Source organism: Puccinia triticina, chromosome 15A, assembly GCF_026914185.1.
Source record: "Puccinia triticina chromosome 15A, complete sequence".
NCBI lineage: Eukaryota > Fungi > Basidiomycota > Pucciniomycetes > Pucciniales > Pucciniaceae > Puccinia > Puccinia triticina.
Genome location: NC_070572.1, coordinates 4,806,017 through 4,827,322, shown reverse-complemented (window position 1 = coordinate 4,827,322; position 21,306 = coordinate 4,806,017). Strand labels below are relative to the sequence as shown.

Genomic DNA, 21,306 nt, shown 5'->3' with positions numbered 1-21,306 from the left:
CCAATCTACAGTGCTTTTACCCGTAAAAATTCCAAAAAGCCGCTGAAATGTGCTGCAACACAGTGTAGCACACCCGTAGCGTTAGTGCAGATCCTGCAGAATTGTGCTAACACCATGCTAAAGCTTGGCAAAATTATGCTACAGACTAAGACAGTTAGTGTAGCTGGCCAACCATTGCCACACCCAATCCTGAGAAATAGGAAAACTGAAGAATTGTATTTCTTATAAGTAGTGATAAAATAAGAAATACAATGTTTAATTATAACTATAATTAAATTAAGATTTGTTTTACCTGAAGGCAGACAAAATCTGATAGACCTGACAATATAACTAAAATTGCTTGTGTTCACTTAGTCCTAGCTAACGGCTATTTTCTATCCAAAAAAACATAAAAAAGTCAAAGAAGTCTAGGCAGTCTTGGTATTGAGCTTGTCAGTAATTGGAAAGCTTAAACGGCTCTATAGACTTGTTAGAGGGTTATTAAATCAGTCGACGCTCTTGGTTTTTGCTTTGAGCTTTGATTTTGGAGTTCATTCTGATCAAACAGATAAGCAATGAGCTTATCAATCAAACAGAGTAACAAAATCTCCGACTGAATTTCTTGGAGCTTAGTGATTGAGGATCACTTGAGTTTTGGGCAATGACATTGCTTGCGTCACTTTCCGGCACAATAGCGCGGCAGCGCCTAGCATTTTGTGATTTGACTTGTCCAGGAAACCTGTCACAAGTTTGAAATAACACATGAATATGAATATTCATTAAAGTTGCTTTAGCAAGTGTACTTGAAGTACTACTCACCAGTGTTACTCCTCTTAAGAGGGTGAAGTAGATTCCAACAAATCCTGAAGAAATACTCCCCAATAAAATTTGGGGCAGCCTTTATGCACGCCAAAAGTACACCACGCGCACGCCAAAAGGTCCTGCACGCCCAGAATTTCTGGTGTGCAGCTGCAGACAAGCCAAGAGGATGGCATGAGGAGGGCCAGACGCCAGACCTAAGCATTTTTTTGGTGTGGCAATTGCTTACACCCCATGAGATATGGAGTGCACATGCAGTGCACTCCAAAGATCTGCTAATCTGGCCAACCAAAGATGGTGTGCAGTACTGCGCACGCCACATAGCTCTGTATTATCTCCATGCGCACCCCAAAGCACACAACACCATCACCAAGGACTCACACCTCTTGATTACCAGTCATTAAGGTGAGTCACATCTCTTGATGACCGGTCAGACCGGCACACCTCTTGATGACCGGTCATCACCGGTCATCAAGGTGAGTCAAATCTCTCAATGAACGGTCTGACCGGTCATCGAGGGGAGTAACATCTCCTCTCAATGACCGGTCTGTGCTGGTCACCAAGGGAGTAGCACCTCCTCTTGATGACCGGTCTGTGCCGGTCACCAAGGGGAGTAGCACCTCCTCTCGATGACCAGTCTGACTGGTATCAAGAGATGTGACTCACCTTGATGACCGGTGATGACCGGTCATTGAGAGGTGTGAGTCCCCTCAATGACCGGTCTGACCAATCATCGAGAGGTGTGAGCCCTCTCAATGACCGTTCATCACCGGTCATCAAGAGGAGGTGTTCTCACCCTTGATGACCGGTCTGTTCCTGCTAAAGGTTGGCTAAGTAAGATTCTTACGGGGCTCAAGCTCTACAATCATCCATGCATGCCAGAAATCGTGCGTGACATGAGATTGGAGGGACATCTTGGCGTCCGGTAACTGTACACGCCATTACTGTGGTGTCTTGAGTCCCACAGGCCATTATTTAGCAAAGTTTTGGCGTGTGGGACCCAAGACGCCACAGAAATGGCGTGTACAGCTACTGGACGCCATATTCATTGGCGTGACAACATTGGCACACCAATCTATTTGGTGTGAAATGAAGATCACACCATTTCCTTGGCGTGCGCGTGGGTTTTTTTGTTGTGCATAAAGGCTTGCCCTAAAATTTAGAATAGCCAATTTCATGAGGCTGGGCCAAACATTCTTGATTCAGGCCATAAAATTTGAGAGCAGCAAGAATTTGTGTGAAGTATGATAGTGATACCATACTCTTCACAGCAGAAAAAAAAACATTTTGATGTCACCAAGGAAAGATCACTTTAGAAAAACTATCAACCACTGCAAGAAAAACTCTAGAAACTGCTTGCAGTTGAGATGCAGTAAGCTTGAATCAAGTCTCAGCTCAAGCTGGAGTCAAGCATCCAAATTCCATGCTGGTGCACCTTGGGTGTATACCTTGTTCAGCATCCCAATGCTGAACATTCTGTAGTGATCATGCAGTAGGCTGAGGCAAATTTTCAACCTTGAAAATGAGCATCCCCCTGAGCACCCTCTTATTTCATTTTATTAAACACTCCATGTGCCATTGAATCCAGCCAGAATAACATAAAAAGGGTGTGTACACATGAAAGGGATATGTACATAAGAAATGAATATCCAAGCATTAAAGGGGAATGTGAGAAGGTGTATTAACACATGATGAAATGGGTATGTATGCATGAAAGGGGTTTGTATGTATGAAAGGAGTATGTGCAATAAGGGTGCACATGAAAGGGATATGCAAACATCAAAGGGGTATGTAAACCTGAATGATGAAAGGGGTATTGAAAGGGATGTAAAAAACTCAAAGGCAACATGTAAACATGAAAGCTTCATGAACGCATGATGAAAGGGGTATGTACACATTGTGAAAGTGATACATGCACATGAAAGGGATACACGCATATGAAAGGGGTATGGACACATTATGAAAGGGGTGAATGCGTAAAAAGGGATATGTGCACATGGAAGGAGTATGTACACACAAAAGGGGAATTTACACAGGTGTCAAGTCAGTATTTTGGAGCCTGAACTCAGTTTTTTTGGAGCTTAGACTCACTCTTGCATAAATTATGCAATTCACATGTAATCTGCCTTGAGCTCTTGCATCTCAACTGCAAGCAGTTTCTAGAGTTTTTCTTGCAGTGAACACCACCTGAATTACTTCAAATGTTGAAATTTGAAACCCTAGAACACACAGCTGAGGGAAATCAAGTGATTAAATCCATATTCTGGATAAATGTCAACTTTGCATTTAAATCTCTTGGACTCAACACAGGCTCACTGACAATGCTAAAAATGTGTATTAAAGAGTTTACAGCCTCCCAACTGGTGACCAAATTGCTGCAATATGGGTAGAAGGTAATCATTCTTTTTCTTACCATTTCCAGGTACTATGACATCCAAATGGAGAGCTTGGATGGAGCCCTGCACTCAAGGAAGAAATGGAACAGGCCACCACCATGAATTATTATGTGTATTGTTTGGCTTTTTATTTCTTCAAACCAAAGGAAATGTATCAAGACAAACATATAGACCAGAAATACCCAACTATGCGCGTGCGTGGCAAGTGAATTTCAAACTTATTGGTTGCACACAGGATTACAGCCCGTCCTTCAAGACATCATGTAGGGAAGTTAAATATTGGCCAGAAGCCCTTCAAAGATGGAACAAGGATTAGAAAATTGACAACTCCCATGTTGATGATGGGTTTTGTTAAATTTGTCAGATACATATATACAGTTTTATTTATGTAGCTAATAGGGTTTGGCATGCAAAATCATCACAGTAAATCACATGAAAACACAAGCCGTTCTTTGATTGTAGAATATGCGCTTGAATGCAAAGAATGTTTCTACAGATGGTGGTATGCTGCGATATGATAAGTCCTCATTTTTTAGCATAACTAGTTACAGATCGGTCAGGGACTCGTGCTACAAGGTAGTGTTACACATCGGTAAAGGACATGTTGTCTGGAAGAATGAAATATGAAACAGCTGAGTAGTGAGAGAGCTGAACGGTAGTCTGACTGGAATATTTTATGAAATATAAAATGGTTGCAACTTTCGGCGGCTGATCCGACAGAGTTCAGAGATCGAAGACATCAGACTGCCATCCTGGACGCTCGCCATCGAGTGTGGCCTGCTTGATCCCGTCCGCGATCTCGGTCACCCGACGGTCGATAGCTGCGCCGGCGTCATCGGCGATAATCGCGAGCCGCTCCTTGAATCCTCCAGGCCCGCCGAGGCCTTTCCCGGGGAGCATCTTCTGGCCGATCCCGATTCGGATCGTGTATGAGCCGTCCTCGGCCTCGAGCTCGAACCCGCTCCCGTCGATCCTCGACGTGCTCTCCGGTTGGTCTTCCTCCTCGGCCTCCTCCGAGCCAGACGCAATCACCTTGATCACTTCCCAGAGCTTCTCCCACGTCGTACCTCGACCGGAGTCTGCCACTTCTTCCCATCGGATCCGCATCTTACCCAGCAAGTTGTTGAGCCTGGTCAATTGATCCAGTAAGTATTCTTGAAGGGTTTCCGTGATCTTGCCATGTATGTATGGTTCCAATCCCGGCTTTAAGATCCAGTTGAGCACAGGATGACTGGTGTCGTGCGGGAAAACTCCAAAGCCCTATACAGGCGGAAATGAGAATTCAAAGCGCGAAGGATTTGCTCATGGTTAGAAACAATTTAAGAATGATCGAAATCCAGTCTTTCCAAGATAGTCGAGCGCAAAAATTCAAGTAGGAATGATCGATGTCGCACCTTCAAGTCAACTTTGAAAGACTTGATCAAAAACAATCCATCCGGATTCTGGAGGCTCGGAGCATGGCGCGCCCGTCTGGGAACTTCGGAGGAGCAATCAAGATGACGGTGATAATTCCAGTCGAGCTCCAAGTCTAGAGACAGGCCATCCTGGTCGCCCATACCCAGGAAGATATCGACCTTACCCTCGTCTTCAATGTTTGTAAAGTCAAGCTTCTGAGCGACAATGTTCTTATCCTGGTCGACTTTCTTGTGGAAGTAGAAGCCGACGTTCTTCGAAAGCACTCTTAATCCGACGATGGAGATCTTTTGGTAAGTGTTCGGCCGGACCGATAATGTATTGGGTCCTGGGATCCTCCCAGGTTGATCCTCAGAGGAGCGCTGACTGACTTCTAACCGATGAACGGTTGTCGAGATCATTGAACTGGGCAAGAAGCCAGAGGTCGAAGTGAAACTTGCCGGCTGATACATACATAGTCCAAAGGTATATCAGCAGCTGATTGTTAGACCCCTACTTTTTATTTGAAAAATTTAAACGAAAATTCAATGAGACTTGAAAACTCACGTCAAAAACTGCGTCAATCGTAGGGGATACGTACTCGATCCTTGGTGAGGGTATTTCCTGTTGGTAAGCAAATAATAAGCTCAGAATCCCAGCACTATTGGTTTGATCCGATAGTAGATTGAAATCATTTAAATACGTTAATCAACAACAGCAAACGAGGCACTATATACTCGAGCAAGGTATTGAATGTTGCCTTGGCCACCCCTCCGGTCACGTGTCGAGCAAGATCTTTCGAGTTGGCGGTGGTAGAGCATAGGAGCTCGGTCGACACTCTTTGGAATGCTTGGTAAGCTTCCGGCCAGGAAGGGTCTTCGACGACGATCCGAAGCCGGATTCTCTCCAAGGCTTGGAGGATCTCTCCCATCGGCTGGCCAATCAGCCTACTCGCTTCCTGGAACTCTTTGACTGCGACAGCTAAGCTCTCATACAGCCTGGGCGAATACAGCTGGTCGTCAGAGTCGTCGAACATCTGAACGATTACCACTTGAACCTGGATCGGTCATTCGTAGATAGGAGACTCAGATTAGTAGGAAGTTATACTCTACGGGACTTCCAGATACACATAATATGCTACAGATCGGACTGGTTCCACCTTGAATACGGAGGCTTCAGATGATGTAGAGAATGAGACTATGGTGACATACCTTCTTCAAAGGCGCCAGCAATTCATCCTTATGCTCCGTAAACAATTCGATGAGTTGGTTCCAAGGTGCGGTGAGTGAGTGCCAGTAAGAGGGGGCATGATCCTCTCCAGCGCAGAAGCCATCGACACACTGACCAACGAGCCCGATGATTTCACGGAACTCGTCGTTGACCTTGAATCCCTCGAAGTCCTCGGCAAGAGTGACCCGGAAGGACTCGATCTCCTCCCTCAGCAGACCGCCGATGCTTCTGCGCAGATGGACGATGAGCTTGATCAGCTTGGAGACGATCCGATCGACTGTTTGGTCGTCTTCCTTGGTCATCTTTCGTTTTGATGGGTTGAAGAGTTCGGTGAGGAGATCGAGTGATTCTTGGACGATTGCGTTGACGTCATGCGGTATTTCTACGCTGGATAGAAGCAATTTCTTTAGGAAGATCGTTGGGGAACTGGAGGATGGGTTTGATAAACTTGGGGGGAGTGTGGGCAGCCTGAGTTGGGGCTGATGGCTGTCGACCACCAAGGCACTGAGCAATCGTTGGGCTTGGCTGTCCCTGTTCTTGGTGTCTGTCAGGTTTTTGAACACCACGAGGAACTCAGCGATCGAGCTGAGCAGTGCTGGCTGCTGGTGATCCGCGCCGCTTGTCTGACTATCCCTGCCAGCATCGAAGAGGGGTGAGTCTAGGATGGCCGTGATTATCTTGGAGAGCTGGGCCTGGGTAGGAAGCTTGTGGGAAGCCAGTCCGGCAACAGCTCGGACGAGGAAGGAGAGTGAGAACTGTTCGTGCTGGGCTGGCATAGTGGTTGATGAGGGGGAAGTGGGTGAACTCGAGCCAGTTGGGCCATCACAGCCCCGGCCAAGTTAAGAGCGGCATCATCGTCGTGGAAACTCCGTTGGTCTGAGTGTTATTACGGGAAGCACTTCTTGGAACTCATATTATTCACATCAACAGTTGCAGGCCTGACGAACATATTCCGCAACTGGCTGGCTTTCTTGATTTGTCTATCATCCACCAAGAAAGAAAACCTCGTAAAACCAATCCAACCTTTCTTTAATTTGGCGCAGTAAAAAGGAGAAGAAAAAAAAACAATCATTTCACACTTTCTTCCAACGCATCTTCCAATAAGAACAAAAAATCAAACTGGAGGAAGTTTCATAGTTCTTCAAGATTGCGTTTTTTTTGGGGGCGGAGGGGAGGGAGATGGGTCTAAATTTCTCAACCAAACATCTTTCCAAACGCTGCTCTCTCCTTCTTCCGTTGGTTATCGATCTGGAGTCGAACTCGCTCGAGTTCCTTCTTGATGGCCTGATCGCCGGGCACTAGCTTATGGGCTTCGACGAGGTCCTTCAAGCTGACCTCGTTCTCTTGGACGATCACCCCAGCTAATGCCCTTCGGTAGAGTGCCTTGGCTCTATGATATATAAGCAGCCAAGAGTGATGCAGAGAAGAAGGTGGCTCAGATCTCTGGCCAGGCTGGGTCGAGTCAAACAGATAGCTGATGCTTATAATCACTCACCGTTCATCATTACTCAGCTCCTTGTAGCACCCGATCAAGCCTTGCTTGGACCTTTCAAGTGGCTGTCCGGCAGGATGGTACATATCCAAGACCCTACTGCAGTACTTCATCGCCGTCCGTGCGTGCTTCTTGGCCACCGGGGGGGATGCATCCGGTTGGCCGGCAGCCTTAATCGACGCCAGGCCGGCGTTCAAGAGGATCGTAACTCGCAGGGAGGTGTACGTCTCCACCTCTTCTTCCGTACAGCCATCGGGGAGGACCGTATGAGTGTCAAGATAGGTAACAGCCTGAGAAGAGTGTCATTAAACCGTGAGTATTCACCAAGAGCCATCGGTTAATTTCTCCATTAGACACACTTTGATATATTTCTTGGCTGCCACCTCGAAGTTACCATCTTTGAATGCTGTGGTTGCGATCTGCTTCAGTTTGGTGGCGATCTTCAGGCAGGTCTCGATATATTCAATCTTTTCATCATCCTGTCGGAAGTTCAGAGGTCAATCAGGGGTCTATATATCTAGGACCAGGTCTCCAAGCTGTTATGGACTTGAACCATACAGAGAGGGTATGTCTAAGATGCTCACATCACTAGGGTGATCCTCCCACTCGTCGCCCCACTGATCCGGCTGCTTCTTGCCGTCAACGAGGACCTCTTCGGTAGCCATTCCACAGTCTGATATCATAATCGACTCCGTGGGCTGGTCTGCACCAGGCTTGGTAGGGGTCTGTTCTATCAGGCGCACGATGGACCGGCCAGCAATCACCCTGCCAAAGACGACGTGCTTCCCATCTAGATGTGGGGTATGGACGGTGGTGATAAAGAACTGGGAGCCGTTCGTGCCCGGACCGGCATTGGCCATCGACAGGAGGAAAGGCTTGGAATGCTTAAGCTCAAAGCTGCAAGAACCATTATTTCCGAGATCAGTAGACACGTATGTAGAAGCAAGGACAAATGAAAACCGAGGGTACGGATTGACCATCGCTAATCTTACTTTTCATCCTCAAATTTATCACCATAAATCGACTCGCCACCAGTACCATTACCCGCGGTGAAATCGCCACCCTGGTAACAAGTTGAGCACAGGCATCAGAAATGTGTTACTCCGCCCCCAAAGAATGAAACAGGAAGAATCAGAGGAAAGAAAGAAAGAATGAAACCAACCTGGCACATAAAACTCTTGATCACTCGATGAAATGTGCTACCCTTATAGCACAACGGTTTGCCGGACGATTGACTGACTCCCTTTTCACCTGTACAGAGCGCCCGGAAGTTCTCGGCGGTCCTAGGGACGATATCATCGAAGAGTTCGAAGATGATCCTGCCCACCAGTCTAGTGTCGACGGTGATATCGAAGAAGACCTTCGGTCGGACATGGTCGGCTGACGCCGGTTTGAACAGCAAGTCCGATGGTACCGGCAGTTGCGGTGGTGCCTCCTCAGACTCAGTGAATCCTCCTCCTTCCAGCGTGTTCACGGAGCCCCATGTTGGCTTGTCGTCGGCCCCGTTTTCTGCATGTGATTCGGCCATGTTTTCGGGGAGTTCGATTGTGTAGTGAGGGTATCGATTGGTTTATGCAATGAGTTTCAACTCAGCTCTCCCATTTGAACTGCTCAAGAATTCCATTTGTTTCGAGATGGTTCGGGAGACTTACCGGATAACCCGTACACATCGATATATTCATATCCGACCAGCTGTACGCGCCGGCGCCGCTCCGGAATCCGAGGCTTCAATGCGGGGTTTCGGGCTCGGATAGTGCCACTCTCGAACATTGGGCAACGCCGAGCACATACATAAACCATGTAAATGCGAGCTTAACCAAGCCACTCGTGGTGAGCGGGTCTGGGTGACAACCCAGTCTCCCTCCCTCCGGTCGGGGTCGCTTCGCGACCAGCCAAATGCTGCACGCCCGCACGGAGGCTGGGACTTGTGTTAAGGTCGATGTAAATACCTCTCTTTTAGAGCCATCTGTCATCTGCCACTCACAATTCAAACACGTATGCATGTTGTAGCGCTCAAGCTGTCTCTTCTTACTGGGCCTGCTCTGGGTTTGCTAGTGCTGCAGACACCCAAAATCGAAAGCAAACATGCATGTGTGGGGTCACATTGGGCCAACGACCCAAGTTCAAAAAAACATTTTTGTGGGCGCGGGGTTACAGAAAAGAATGCTAGGGCACAATAAAGATATAAGCAAAACAAATAAATTGAAGGAGACGAAATATTAAAGAACATGTTAAGGGCAACTCGGCATTGAAAATTGAAAAAAGGAATGATGACTACTGATCTTCTTCCATCATGTCGTGCGCATCTCTCTCGATGGGTTCATGTTCATGATGAATGAAAGAGTGAGAGTCACCAGTCATCTGGTCTTCCTCGTCCACGTCCCCATTTCCTTCGCAACTGTCATCCCCAAGCTCGTTTCCCTCCGGCAACTCATCCTCGTGCACATCCTGTTGCGCATCGGGAATTTCGGACCCTGGCTGGGCGATGTGAGCAACCCTTTGTTGGGATGCTATTTGGATGTTTTCACTGCTGTAGTCATCATCGTCTTCGGCTTGCCTCGTCGGGGATTCGGGATTGGAAATGTCTGTTGCTCTGTTGTCGGAGCCATTCACACCGTCCTGGTGAAGTTTATGCTGATGGTTGCCCTCTGGGTGCTCGGCACTGGAAATAGGCGCGGGCCTTGTGGAAGAAAGTGAGGACGTCGAGGAAATCGATGGGCGTTCATCAAGAGTCAACATGCCGCCATTGGGTGAGTAACTTGTAGTTGAAGTCGGCCCCACTAAGTTTGTCGTGCTAGGGGGACCCATCAAACCAGCTTGAGTGGCGAGTTTCATAATTTTACTCGCCATGGTAGTGCCCAATCGTGTCTGAGATCTGTCGCTCGATTGAAGAACATCCGTCGCCATTCTGATGTAGTGGGCCGCGACGGGGGGCTCCATAAAGCATTTCTTGCCGAAGAGTTGAGTGCCTCCTGCGAATGCATCCGGCAAGAAGGTAGTGGTGTGAGGCGAACTTGCTTTAGAAAGCCTGCGCGGTGTGCTACCCGGACTCGAGGTTCTTGATTCATACGCTGGTCCTTTGGGAATATGAGGATGAGGGCCGCTAGCGCTAGAAGCATTGGCTCCGGTCATGTCAACATCCGCTCTGTCTTCCCCAGAATGAGGCGTCGGAAGTCGCTCGTCACGGGGAAGTGCTTCAAGGTTCGAGGATGGTCCATATGGATTTAAGATTCGCTTTTTGCTATCCTGGGCGTTCATTTTTGACACGAGCATTGTAGGCAGTCCGATTGGAGACGCAAGTTGCAATACGGTAATGGCAGCAGAAACTAGACCGTCGGTTACCAAATCGGGTGCAAAGGCCAAGCTGAAACCTTCTCGGACCGAGTCTCGATGTGCTTGGATAACTGCTGTACTCGAGCCATTTACCCTTTCGATTGCCATGGCCAATGTGTCGTGAAATTTTGGAGTAATTCTAGTGCCAGCAGCTATGGCATATAGAACATTGGTAAAAGCGAGATTAAGGGTGATTCGCAGTGATTCGGACAGGAGTCGGACGGTCCTTAAATTGGCACCAAGCAACGGAGCCCAAGAAGAACCTAGCAAGACGAAATGAAAACTGATATCAGCTGCTGCACGTTTCAATCAAAAGTGGTTGATGCTTTGCATACCATGCCACGTCCATTTCTTCGCCCATGCATCCATCACTTTGTTGTGATGTTCTCCTAGTTCAATGAGTTGTTCACTGGTCAAAGTGCGACTTCGGTCATCGGCTACAGACAAGAAGCAGTTGGCTGCAGCCCAGATTTCAGCTAGCTCGGCAAGCGACTCAATCTGAGCAGCGCTAACAACGTCGTACTGGAAAGGGGAGCCTTTGGAAAGCTTGACGATCGTGAAATTAGGTTCGTGTTCGGTGGCCGCCTGCAGAGGGGGGAAAAAATCACGACTGGGCTCCAATCGAAGGTTGGAGCTCAGGCTGGAAATAATGGAATCAGTCGATTGGCATTAGTAGATGATAGATGAGTGCAAACAAGAAGCCCACATGGTCTCAACAGCTTGTAGTGCGTGATTAGCCTTGACTGCATCCAGCTGATTGCGACGATGTTCATGGAGCTCGGGGTTATTCCAAAGGTTGCTAGTCGTCCGTAATTCGGATTCCAAGCGGTGCAATCCAATTGTGCGGCCGATGCGTCCTGCATGACCAATAAGCACCCATCGATTCGGAGCCCCGCTGGGATCCTCATTGGATACCAGTGCCCAACAGGCTAGGAAGAGTATAGCTCTCACGTCCTCCAAGCTGTTCATAGATCTGAGGAGGGTAATGGACAGGTGTTGGTGGGCGAGAGCAACCAAGCGAGCATATGTTGTTTCGTCGATCGTTATCTGCGACAGATCGACTCGGGCGCCTGTCGAGCTTGACATCAGGCAGTTTTGAGGGGGAATGCGGGCAACCGATTGGGAAGAGCAGAAACGAGCCCCAATAGCCACCATGACGGTGAATAAAAACGATGATCGGGCTCGGATCGAGGCAATTTGAACTGAATGAAGGATCGGTAAGCTGGGTAGACAAAACTCTACAAAACTGTGAAGAGGTTCAAATGAGCCTCGGATCTAGAAGTATACATAAAAATCTCTCTCCAAACTCACACATCATACAGATATTGCAATTGCGTAGCAGATAGGATGCCCTCTGACAGAGGATCCCCTAGACCGGGAGTAGGGTTAGGACAACCCAATCTGTTGGGGTCATTCGGTTGATCTTTCTCGGGGCCAAAAGTCGAAGAACCCGATACCACCAGAGTCGGAGGGGTAGGTGGCGACAGAGGAGGTCGAGGCTCGGAAGCAGGCGGGGGAAAGTTTGCGTTGGAAGACTGCTGGGCTCGAAGAACTTGAAGCAGCCCAGAGACACTATTCTCGAGTGCAGCTAAGCGGACATGTAAACCGTTGGGGTGGGGCAAGTTATGTTCATAGTTGACATATGACTCGTGCGGTTGGGGAGTAGAGATCGGAGTTAACTTGTTCCCTTGCTTGGAAGACATTGCCGAGAAAGAACTGCCCTGGGGTGGGATGGGAGCAGAGAGCGTTGGCAGTGAGGGGGCTGAAAGGTGAGTCACCTGGGGTAAAGACATAGACAGGATAGGAGTGGTGGATGCGGATTGCGTTAGTCCGCTTGGGCCTGAAGCCGGTGGGAATTTGCGGCCGGCCTTGGGACCAGAGCGGGACCGGGGCTTGCCGCCCGGCAAGGGTTCACCCTTGATAGCGCCATGGGGATGACGTGCGGAGGCCTGCTGGGAGCTAGAGGCAAGGGGTGACCGGTAAATCAGGTCCCGGTCGAATTGGCAGGCAACCTTATGAGCCGCACAACGATCACACGGATGACCCCCGGAGCAACGCGTCTGCGGGAGTGAGCAGTAAGCATACGTCAGCCGCCAGTAAACCATTGAGTAAAGGCAAGACCGCAGTTACCTTGAGACGATGACAGCTATTACAAGCCGAGCCGGCCGGTTTCTTCTTGGCCCGCACGGGACCTATACTGGAGATTTTCGGAATGGATTCCTGCGAAGGCCTGCCATCCAACTTGGTTATCGAAGGAGGCTGAGGTACTTCAGAAGCGGATTGGTGGGCGGAGCTCTGCTGATTAGATTGTGGGTTGGTGGCCATGGAGTGGTGGGATTGAAAGAAATGGGAAGCGCCGGGTGGGGAGCCGGACTGCTGATGATCTTCAGACTCATAGTCCGGCGAGTGGGACGAAACCGGCCGATCATGCACAGGCGTGAATGATGGACCGGGGGGATCCTTGCGCATGCTGACCACAGGGGAAGCCTGCTCGGTGTAGCCAGACTTGGGGATAGGATACTGAGGATGATGGCCGGCGGCTGAAGATGCCGGACGGAACGAGCCTTCCAACATGGTCTCAAAGGAATGCGAGGTATGAATAGCAGAAACTGATTTGGGGAGCGGGGGGCGGATAGCAGAAGAAGGTTGCGGAGGAGGAAACTTGGCTAAGCGGGAACTTGGGCCTCAAAGAATACGTATAATATCCTCGAGGTGATGATAGAGATGCCGGGTGGATCGCCGGGGATGTAAGGGTTATGGCACGCAGTGCAAAGATCCAGAGGGTGGCTGTTGGTGGTACCAGGGATGATCTGTGAACCAAAGGGAAACTGGGCAACACGAAGACAGCGGCAGAGCGGCGGTGAAGAGAGACAATGTGCTGAGGGTGGGAAGGTATGTAGGCTGAGCGGATGATAGTGTTTATGTGGAACAGCACCACCCAATCACGTAAAGGCAATACGGGAGGAGACAGCTCGGGTGGCTAGCGGAGCGCTGGAGGTTGTAGCACGACAGTTGACAATTGCGAGGGTGGTTGATGGCGGGCGGATTACAAGTATATATAAGATGATAGTTGTAGAGTAAATTAACGGACAGGGGGAGCTGGAGACGGGACGAGGCTGGGTGGGGAGGGCGGACAGACGGGCGGAGTGGCTTCAGAGGGGAATACTTATAATGCTGACGACGGAGCAGGCCGAGGCAGGCTGCGGGCTGTACAGGGCGAGACGGAGGGGGGTGACAGGAGGGCAAGGCAGGGGGAGTGGATGGCGAGCGAGACTGGGGGGAGATGGATGATTGACTGGCTCGGTAGGACGTTGCGAAGAGGGGGAAGCACGGTGCGGTGCGGCTCGGGCTGGTCACCAGCGGGTGGGATGATGATGCATTTCGTTGGCAGCCACCGGCCGGGATGGGCTGCAGGAGGGGTGCGCGCGCGATCGAGAAAGAATGGGGCGGAGGCGGTTGAAATAACAACGCAGAGAAAAAAAGGGACAGCAGGCAACCGAGCGAGACAGAAGCAGCCAGAAGGAAAAAAAGTGGCCGTATGGAGTATGGGTCTAGGGGCGGCGCCGGGAAAACAGGGTATTTGACAGGTTATAGACATGTATTAATCTGAATAAGTCGAGAAAGGGGCCGGGAGTGGAGGAGATGGAAAGCCGGATCTGCATAGCTATGCGGTATGCCAATATGGACTTGGGCGTCGGTCGAGACTGTGTGCCGATGCGTATGTATTCGGCTCAGCCTGCCCAAGCTAGACATGCTTTGGGCTGGACCCCCACGGCCACCACTGTCCGGCGTGGATGGAAACAGAACAGGGCTGGGCATCCAGGCGAGGACCGGGGCCGGGATATCGCGCGGTGCGTGTAGCTCGATCGCAGGCCACAGGCGGGACCCAGAGTCAGCTGAACATCATCCAGCTGGCTGTCGCGGGTCCGACCGTCCGAGCCTCGGTGCAGCATGTCACCGCAGTGGGTGTTATAATACAACATAATCACTGTGGGCTGGGCGGCGCTGTTGTATGTATGGCGATCCGTGCATTCAGGGACTGAGCTCCTTTCTAATCGAGCCACCCCGGCTGCAACGGGACGGAGCAGCCGAGGACGGTATTCGTGTATCAGAGGCCCTAAACCCATATAACAAGATACTTGCGCTAGGAGGAAATCACCTCATTGCTGTGATGGAAATGCCCCCGTTACGCATGATACAACTCATTCCATGCCCGCCGGTTCCCATCGGATGACCGGGGTTTCTTGTTACACAACCCAACAATACCAGCCACCTTGCAACGGAGTCGCAAACACCCCATCGGTAACCGTCGGCACTCGCCACCATGCTTCATCGCATGTAAATATAACAATTATACATCCCATGCATACGCCTGCTGCCGACCGGCATCGATCTACACGGACTACCTGCTTCACTGGTGTCACAGTCGACTGTTTATCATGATGGAGAGAAGCGATATTTCCAGCACTCGACGGCGGGATAACATATTGCTTGTCAGCTGTTGCCAGACAATATTAGTTAATATGTGGTCGTTCAGGCAATCTGTTGCGGAACTGGCAGCTCGTGACCCGGACCCTCGAGCAGCATAAGGTACATGAATACATACCTTTATAACAGGGTTCATCGCCAGTATGCACAAAATATATAACCTCCTCGGCTGCACTGCTACATACCTTGAAGATAATCGATCATCCGACCCGATCCCGCAGAACTGCGGCCGCCATGTAGTTAAGGTAATCTTTGGGGAACGGCTATGGACAAACGATCCCATGAGCCCTTGGAGTCGGGCTGTGCTATCTATCAATTTTCCGGCTGATACAATGTGCCTGTCACCGTGGGCCATGTGATGCGCCGTCTCAGGGAGGGATTTCAGGATTTGAGGCTGGATCGGTACATCTTTGCGAGCCGAAACAGCCGGTGCCAGACTCGGTACGTTAAAAACCTCTTATCTCCCATCATCATCCTATGCAAATGTGTATTGAAATATGTTGGACTCCTGTCTCATCCGATGTCCATCGACGACCGAGCCAAGCACCGAGTTTTTGATGCCTCGGTAAGGCCGGTGAGCTAATCCTCAAGACATTGTAAATATTTACTTTTTTCCTTGCTCAGGCTCAAGTCTGATCGAAACAATCGTTTTGATCGGGATCCCCTCGCTCCCCCCTCCCCTATCCATTGATTGTCATCTTCCATCCAAATTTCAGCCGATTAGAATCCGGCCTCCCGATTCGACCATGAAAAGCCCGGACTTCTTTGCAAGTTTGGCCTACGAAACTTGAGGAACTTTGTCGCACTAGCTCGAGCTACACGGCCCACCCACGGCCCATGTTTGCGATTGGATCGGGGAGAAGTCGGAGTACATAATAAATGACTGCACAGGCACAAATGACACTCCCTCGGCTGCACTTGCAGGAGCGAGTCGAGACACATGCCGCCAAGTGAGCCGAGGAAGGTTGAGGACTGCTGATGAGCACCGGTGGGGCAACATGCGGTACGATTACTGCTGTACATATGACTGCTTGTGTCGATAACGTGGCGGTACACAAACTGATGCTTGTCTGTCCGGCCGGGCAAGCCGTGAGGCCGTGTGGCCTTGGCTATGTAGAACTTATGCAAATGTGCCTCCAACAATGCATGAGTGCACCCTGTATTCACCTGCGAGCCGAGAAGTCCCGGTCTCCCGGCCTCGGACTGGCGATCGCTTTGACACTTCCAAAGCATTTGTTGTGTCTGCTGTACAAATAATACAACGTAGAGGATTGGGCCTCATGCGAAGAGTTTGAGGGGGCTAACTCAACCCTGCCGCAGCGACCGAAGCTAACCGGCTCCCACCTCCCGCGCCTTGTTGCGGGGTCGCGGCGACCATCCGGGTGCATCCCCGATTGGTCGCCGGGGGCCCGCTGTGTAGCTAGGTGGTACATACCCTCCCGGGCGCCAAGCGCCCGCCTCCGAAGGGTCCAAGCGGGACGGCCATTCAGGGAGGAGCTAGTACATACATTCATATACTCATGCATCCATTATTGTTGCCATTACTGGTTTACTTCCCATCAAGATCTGGGAACCATGCAGAGCCTGTTTAAAGCCTTGATGGCATGATTTCCCTGGTAAAATCAACATTTTCTGTGCATGAGACCCCACATGATTATCTTTATCAAGTGTGACACGGTGCAGTCCAGTAAAATCTTAGTGAAATCTCAATTTCTGCTGCAAAAAAAGTTCACATTTTGCACAATCCAAAATGGACCAAAAATCAACATATACAATGGTCACAGATTTAATAAAAGTCCATCAACTTTCTTGGGATCTTCAGGAAGATCTTTGAGATGTATCACAAGGAAAAATTACCAGTAACCTGAAAAAAAACCCATTTACCAAGAACTTGAAGCTAATCTCCTCCTGAATGTGTGAATTTGAAAATAACTAGAGGCCAAGGCGGCTTTGCCACTGCAGGGCTCAAGGCGCTGCTGCACCTCTGCTAGCTCACAATTGGGACACATTCTTTGCCAGTGTAGTTCAGCGAGATTTTTTATAATTGTGAACACTTTAAGCACCATTAGTAGTAAAACTTAACAAAAAACAAAAGTTAATAAATGAAGAAAACAATGATACTGTAGTGAGTTTTTCAATGTTTTACCTATTGTGTTTTTGTTTTTGTGATTAAGCAGACTAATGAGAAGGCAATGATATTGAGAGACAAGCAACTAAAAAATAAAGAAACATTAAGGCCCTGTTTGGCACTGATAAAAAATATAGGTGATATAATCACCGGTTAATTCAATGAAAAATACAAAATTCAACATAAAGCCTCCAAATGTTTTTGTAGGCAACCTAAAGTGCTGGTCTCTTCAACTGTGAACCCAGAATCAACTTATTCAGCCATTTTCAGCACCATAATACCATTATATCACTTCATCTTAGTCAAAAGTGATATAATGGTATTATGGTGCTGAAGATGGCTGAATCAGTTGAATCTGATTTGAAAGTTGAAGAGACCAGCACTGTAGGTTGCCTAAAAAAATATTTGGAGGCTTTATGTTGAATTTTGTATGTTTTATTGAATTAATCAGTGATTATATCACCTATAATGATATTGGTGCCAAACGGGGCCTAAGTTGATAATTTGAGAAATGAGAAAATAACATTTGACCAAGTGAAGTACCTCTCCTCCCCTTGAAAAAGTATCCTCGGACAGTTATACAATCCCACACAGTCTTGACCAATTTACACTATTGAGCAATGTTTTCTGATAAGTGATAGTTCTTGATGAATAGACAGTGTTGACGTTACCTTGATTGGTGTTGAGACTTGATTTGAGAGTTTGATCTTGATGGCTCTGAGTCCGTTCCCTGAGAAAACTGACTGAGGGAGAATTTTGGAAGTTGATTTGAGCTCGCAACTGAGCATGTGACATGTAATAGACATTTCATCCAACAGCCAGCACCAGCACACCCCACATCAACATCCCCCAAAATACCAGATGTTCCAACCACCAATACAAATTTGCAATCCTCCCCAAATGGTGCATCCATTATCCTAAATTTAATTAGTGGATCTTGAGATGTAGTGTAGCCCTGGCTGCTCATGATTTTGGCTTTAGTTTAGTGTAATAACAAGCTGCTAAAAGCCACTAACACTAAATTACAGCTAATTAGTGGTCTGATACAGCTAAATTAGCTGTAATTTGGAGCTAAAATCACACTTTTCCCCTGAATTTATATTAGCTGTTACTGTAATACAGTGAGCTACATTTTAGTTTAGCCTTGCAGCAACAAAAACTCACTAAATTAGTGTATTACTCTCTAAACATAGTGTAATAGATGCATTGTTGCCTCCCCCACTTTTTTGTGTTATTGTGAAGCCATTCCTATCAGGAACATGTGTACTGGCTGTGTTTTTACCAACCTGCTCTCAATAGGGGCCTTCAAAATTGAATGTCAAAAAACTTTTGATGTAAATTTAATGCGCTTTATCAACAAAATTTCAAACTTTTGGTAAGATACCCACATCTGGTTCAAATTTGAAAAAAAAATTAACACAATGCTAAAATAGCAGAGAAGAACTGCAAACTTTGGCCCTGTTTGGAGCCAATATATGAGTTTTTTTTCCTGAAATCCTATGTGACATCTGATCAGGCCTGCCAAAACTTGATCAGATTTCACAAAATTCCAGATTATATTGCTCAATTATATCAGCTCCAAACGGGACCTTCCTCTTTGTTATGGTCTGTTCTGGGGAGAGGAAGATGGCCAAGTCTGGGGTCTGGGGTTCTGGATCCAAGATGGTAGATTGCAGGAAGAGGAAGAGGCTTGGATCTCCAGCCTCTCAAACCTTGAGTATGGTCCGTGACATGTACGTGTAGTCTATGTACATGTGAGTCTGCGCTGCGGAGCCCGCGCTACGGCTCATAAAATTATCCCCCCTTTAATGTTCAAGCCACCCCCTTTTCTGTTTGATTCATGAAAAATGAAAATAAAAAAAATTCCTCCTCTTTTGGCTCTGCATTCTGTCCCTGGGCAGCATTAAAAAACCCAGTGGGAAAAAGATTGCCCTCTCACTTTCTTCTCCGCGTCCTCTGATGCGTGGCTGCCGCCTGAGGAGATTTTGAGTTGAACTCCGCCAATAAGTCTCCGCTGTTCTTCAGGTTTGCCTCTGGTTCCCACAAAATCTCCGCCAGCTGACAAGGTATTGAGTCGTCCGCCCTCTCTGCCGGCTGTCCAGTATGCTGTTGACCTCCCACTCATCTCCGCCATTGACTGTTACCGGTTGCGGGGTCTGCCGCTGTCGGTGGTCAATTTCGTCGGGCTTGTGTTTGCGGAGTACTGACACATGGAAAACTGGGTGAACTCCCTGCATGGAGAGTGGAAGGGTCAGTTTGTAAGCGTAGTTTGGAATTCTGATAGCTATTGGAAATGGTCCAAGCCAGTGGTGTTCCAACTTGGGGCTGGGGAGGGTTGTTGTGATATTGCGTCCATCTAGCCAAAACTTGTCTCTGCTGTTCCATTCCAGTGTTTTCCGCACTCCGCCGTCAAAATGGCTTTTCATGGCCTCTTGTGCCGCTTCCAGACAGTGCTTGAGTTCGTCCTGCACCTCCGCAAGCTGGCGGAGTTGCTCAGCCACTTCTGGTACGCACTGCTCCGCCAACGGAACTCCGCTGTACAATGGGTTGAATCTGTAATTTGCCTGGAATGGGGACACCCTTGTTGACGTGTGGTCGCTGTTGTTGTACACAAACTCCGCCGTTGCCAGGAGCAGAGCCCAATAGTCCTGTTGGTAGCTCACAAAGTGGCAGAGGTATTGCGCAACCACTTTGTTTGCAATTTCTGACTGTCCATCTGTCCTTGGGTGGTATGCCGTTGATGGTTGGAGGCTGATGCCGAGTTGGTTGTCCAATTCACGGGTGATTTGGGACACGAAAATCCTCCCTTTGTTGGAGACAATAGTCTTTGGAGTGCCGTGGAGCTCCTAAATGTGCTCTGCCATCAGGTCCGCTAACTGCTCCGCATTCACGGACTTTCTGCAAGGGATAAAGTGCACCATCCTTGTCAGGCGGTCAACAACAGTCAGTATGCTGTTGTAGGAGCGGGATTCAGGAAGGTCTGTGATGATACAATAGCTGATGTCCGTTGTGGTGGCCAAACTCGTGGTGCTGGCGTTGCGTGCAGTTTCCAGTCATTTTCCAGTTTCAGTCATGACAGCAGCAAGATCCTCAGATTTGCAGAGGAAGATCAAATCAGCGCGCGGTATGGAACTCTGGCCGTTGCTAGGCCGGCAGCAGTTCAAGGAGGGGAATGGGAAAGAAATGAGTAGCTTGCGTATGCCCTCCGGTGATGCTTGGCCGTGAGTAAGCGCTGAGAGTCGTGTAAGTGTGGGGGGGTTTTGATTTTACAATGGCTGGAGATGCGCGTTGGCGGGTTTTGTTTTGAGAGAGAGAGCCGGGGATACTGCCGGCGGGGTGTGATCTAAACCAAAGAGTTGGAGGAGATCTGCGTTGGCGGGGTAATGAACTTTAAAGGAGGAGAAACTTCGGGCAAACAGCTTGCCAAGACGTATAACTTTGATTTTGATGGGAAAACTGAAAACTATGGTTCAGAGTGGTCCATGCCGCTCCAAAGCCTGAGTTCAAACTGAACTCAAACCTTGGAGTTGGTGACATGTAGCAGACATCTCATCACAACCTAGCGCGCACGCGCGCGCTACAACAAACAAAACAAAACAAAATGAAACAGAAACAAAACAAACCCTCCTCATCCAAAACCTAACCAACGCGCGCAAAATGAAAAAGGAAAAAAAATAACAAGAGTTAAATGAAGAGAAAATTAACAGGAAAACAAAAACCATCAACAAAGAAACAAGGATAAAGAAGGGAAAGAAAAAGTGGGAAGGGAGAAGGCCTGAAACGTCTTGAGGATGCGCGCCACGCTGCGCCATGAACCTGAGATATTGAGTCCTTGAATCTCGACGTCCTCCGGCGCGCGTCGTGCGCAAAGAAATCCTCAATTTGCCCCGTGTACTGATCTGTCCACCACATCCACCCACGACTTGCAGTCTGTCCCTATACTGTTCGTCCCATATCCATGCCTAGAAATCCAAGCCCTAAGAAAGAGGAAGAAAAAGAAACCAACCAGGCGCGTCCGCGGTGCTCACGAGCGTGGCAAGAAGTAGAGT

General features: G+C 48.6%; 4 protein-coding genes across 4 annotated transcripts; all 4 read right to left on the bottom strand.

The window, feature by feature from the left end:
• Positions 1-3,917: 3,917 nt before the first annotated feature.
• Positions 3,918-6,592, bottom strand: PtA15_15A480 (uncharacterized protein; the record flags this gene model as incomplete). The annotated part of the gene is made up of 5 exons (XM_053163689.1): positions 3,918-4,454; positions 4,589-5,050; positions 5,154-5,210; positions 5,290-5,643; positions 5,798-6,592. The coding sequence occupies 5 exons, from the start codon at positions 6,590-6,592 to the stop codon at positions 3,918-3,920; spliced, it is 2,205 nt and encodes a 734-aa protein (XP_053027639.1).
• Positions 6,593-7,010: 418 nt separating this feature from the next.
• Positions 7,011-8,836, bottom strand: PtA15_15A479 (uncharacterized protein; the record flags this gene model as incomplete). Its single annotated transcript, XM_053163687.1, has 6 exons — positions 7,011-7,206; positions 7,312-7,598; positions 7,668-7,787; positions 7,893-8,205; positions 8,301-8,371; positions 8,471-8,836. The coding sequence occupies 6 exons, from the start codon at positions 8,834-8,836 to the stop codon at positions 7,011-7,013; spliced, it is 1,353 nt and encodes a 450-aa protein (XP_053027638.1).
• Positions 8,837-9,582: 746 nt separating this feature from the next.
• On the bottom strand, positions 9,583-13,215 carry PtA15_15A478 (uncharacterized protein; the record flags this gene model as incomplete). Its single annotated transcript, XM_053163686.1, has 5 exons — positions 9,583-10,904; positions 10,977-11,281; positions 11,348-11,887; positions 11,953-12,701; positions 12,772-13,215. The coding sequence occupies 5 exons, from the start codon at positions 13,213-13,215 to the stop codon at positions 9,583-9,585; spliced, it is 3,360 nt and encodes a 1,119-aa protein (XP_053027637.1).
• A 92-nt stretch (positions 13,216-13,307) lies between these two features.
• On the bottom strand, positions 13,308-16,615 carry PtA15_15A477 (uncharacterized protein; the record flags this gene model as incomplete). The annotated part of the gene is made up of 3 exons (XM_053163685.1): positions 13,308-13,451; positions 13,588-14,049; positions 16,565-16,615. The coding sequence occupies 3 exons, from the start codon at positions 16,613-16,615 to the stop codon at positions 13,308-13,310; spliced, it is 657 nt and encodes a 218-aa protein (XP_053027636.1).
• Positions 16,616-21,306: the final 4,691 nt, after the last annotated feature.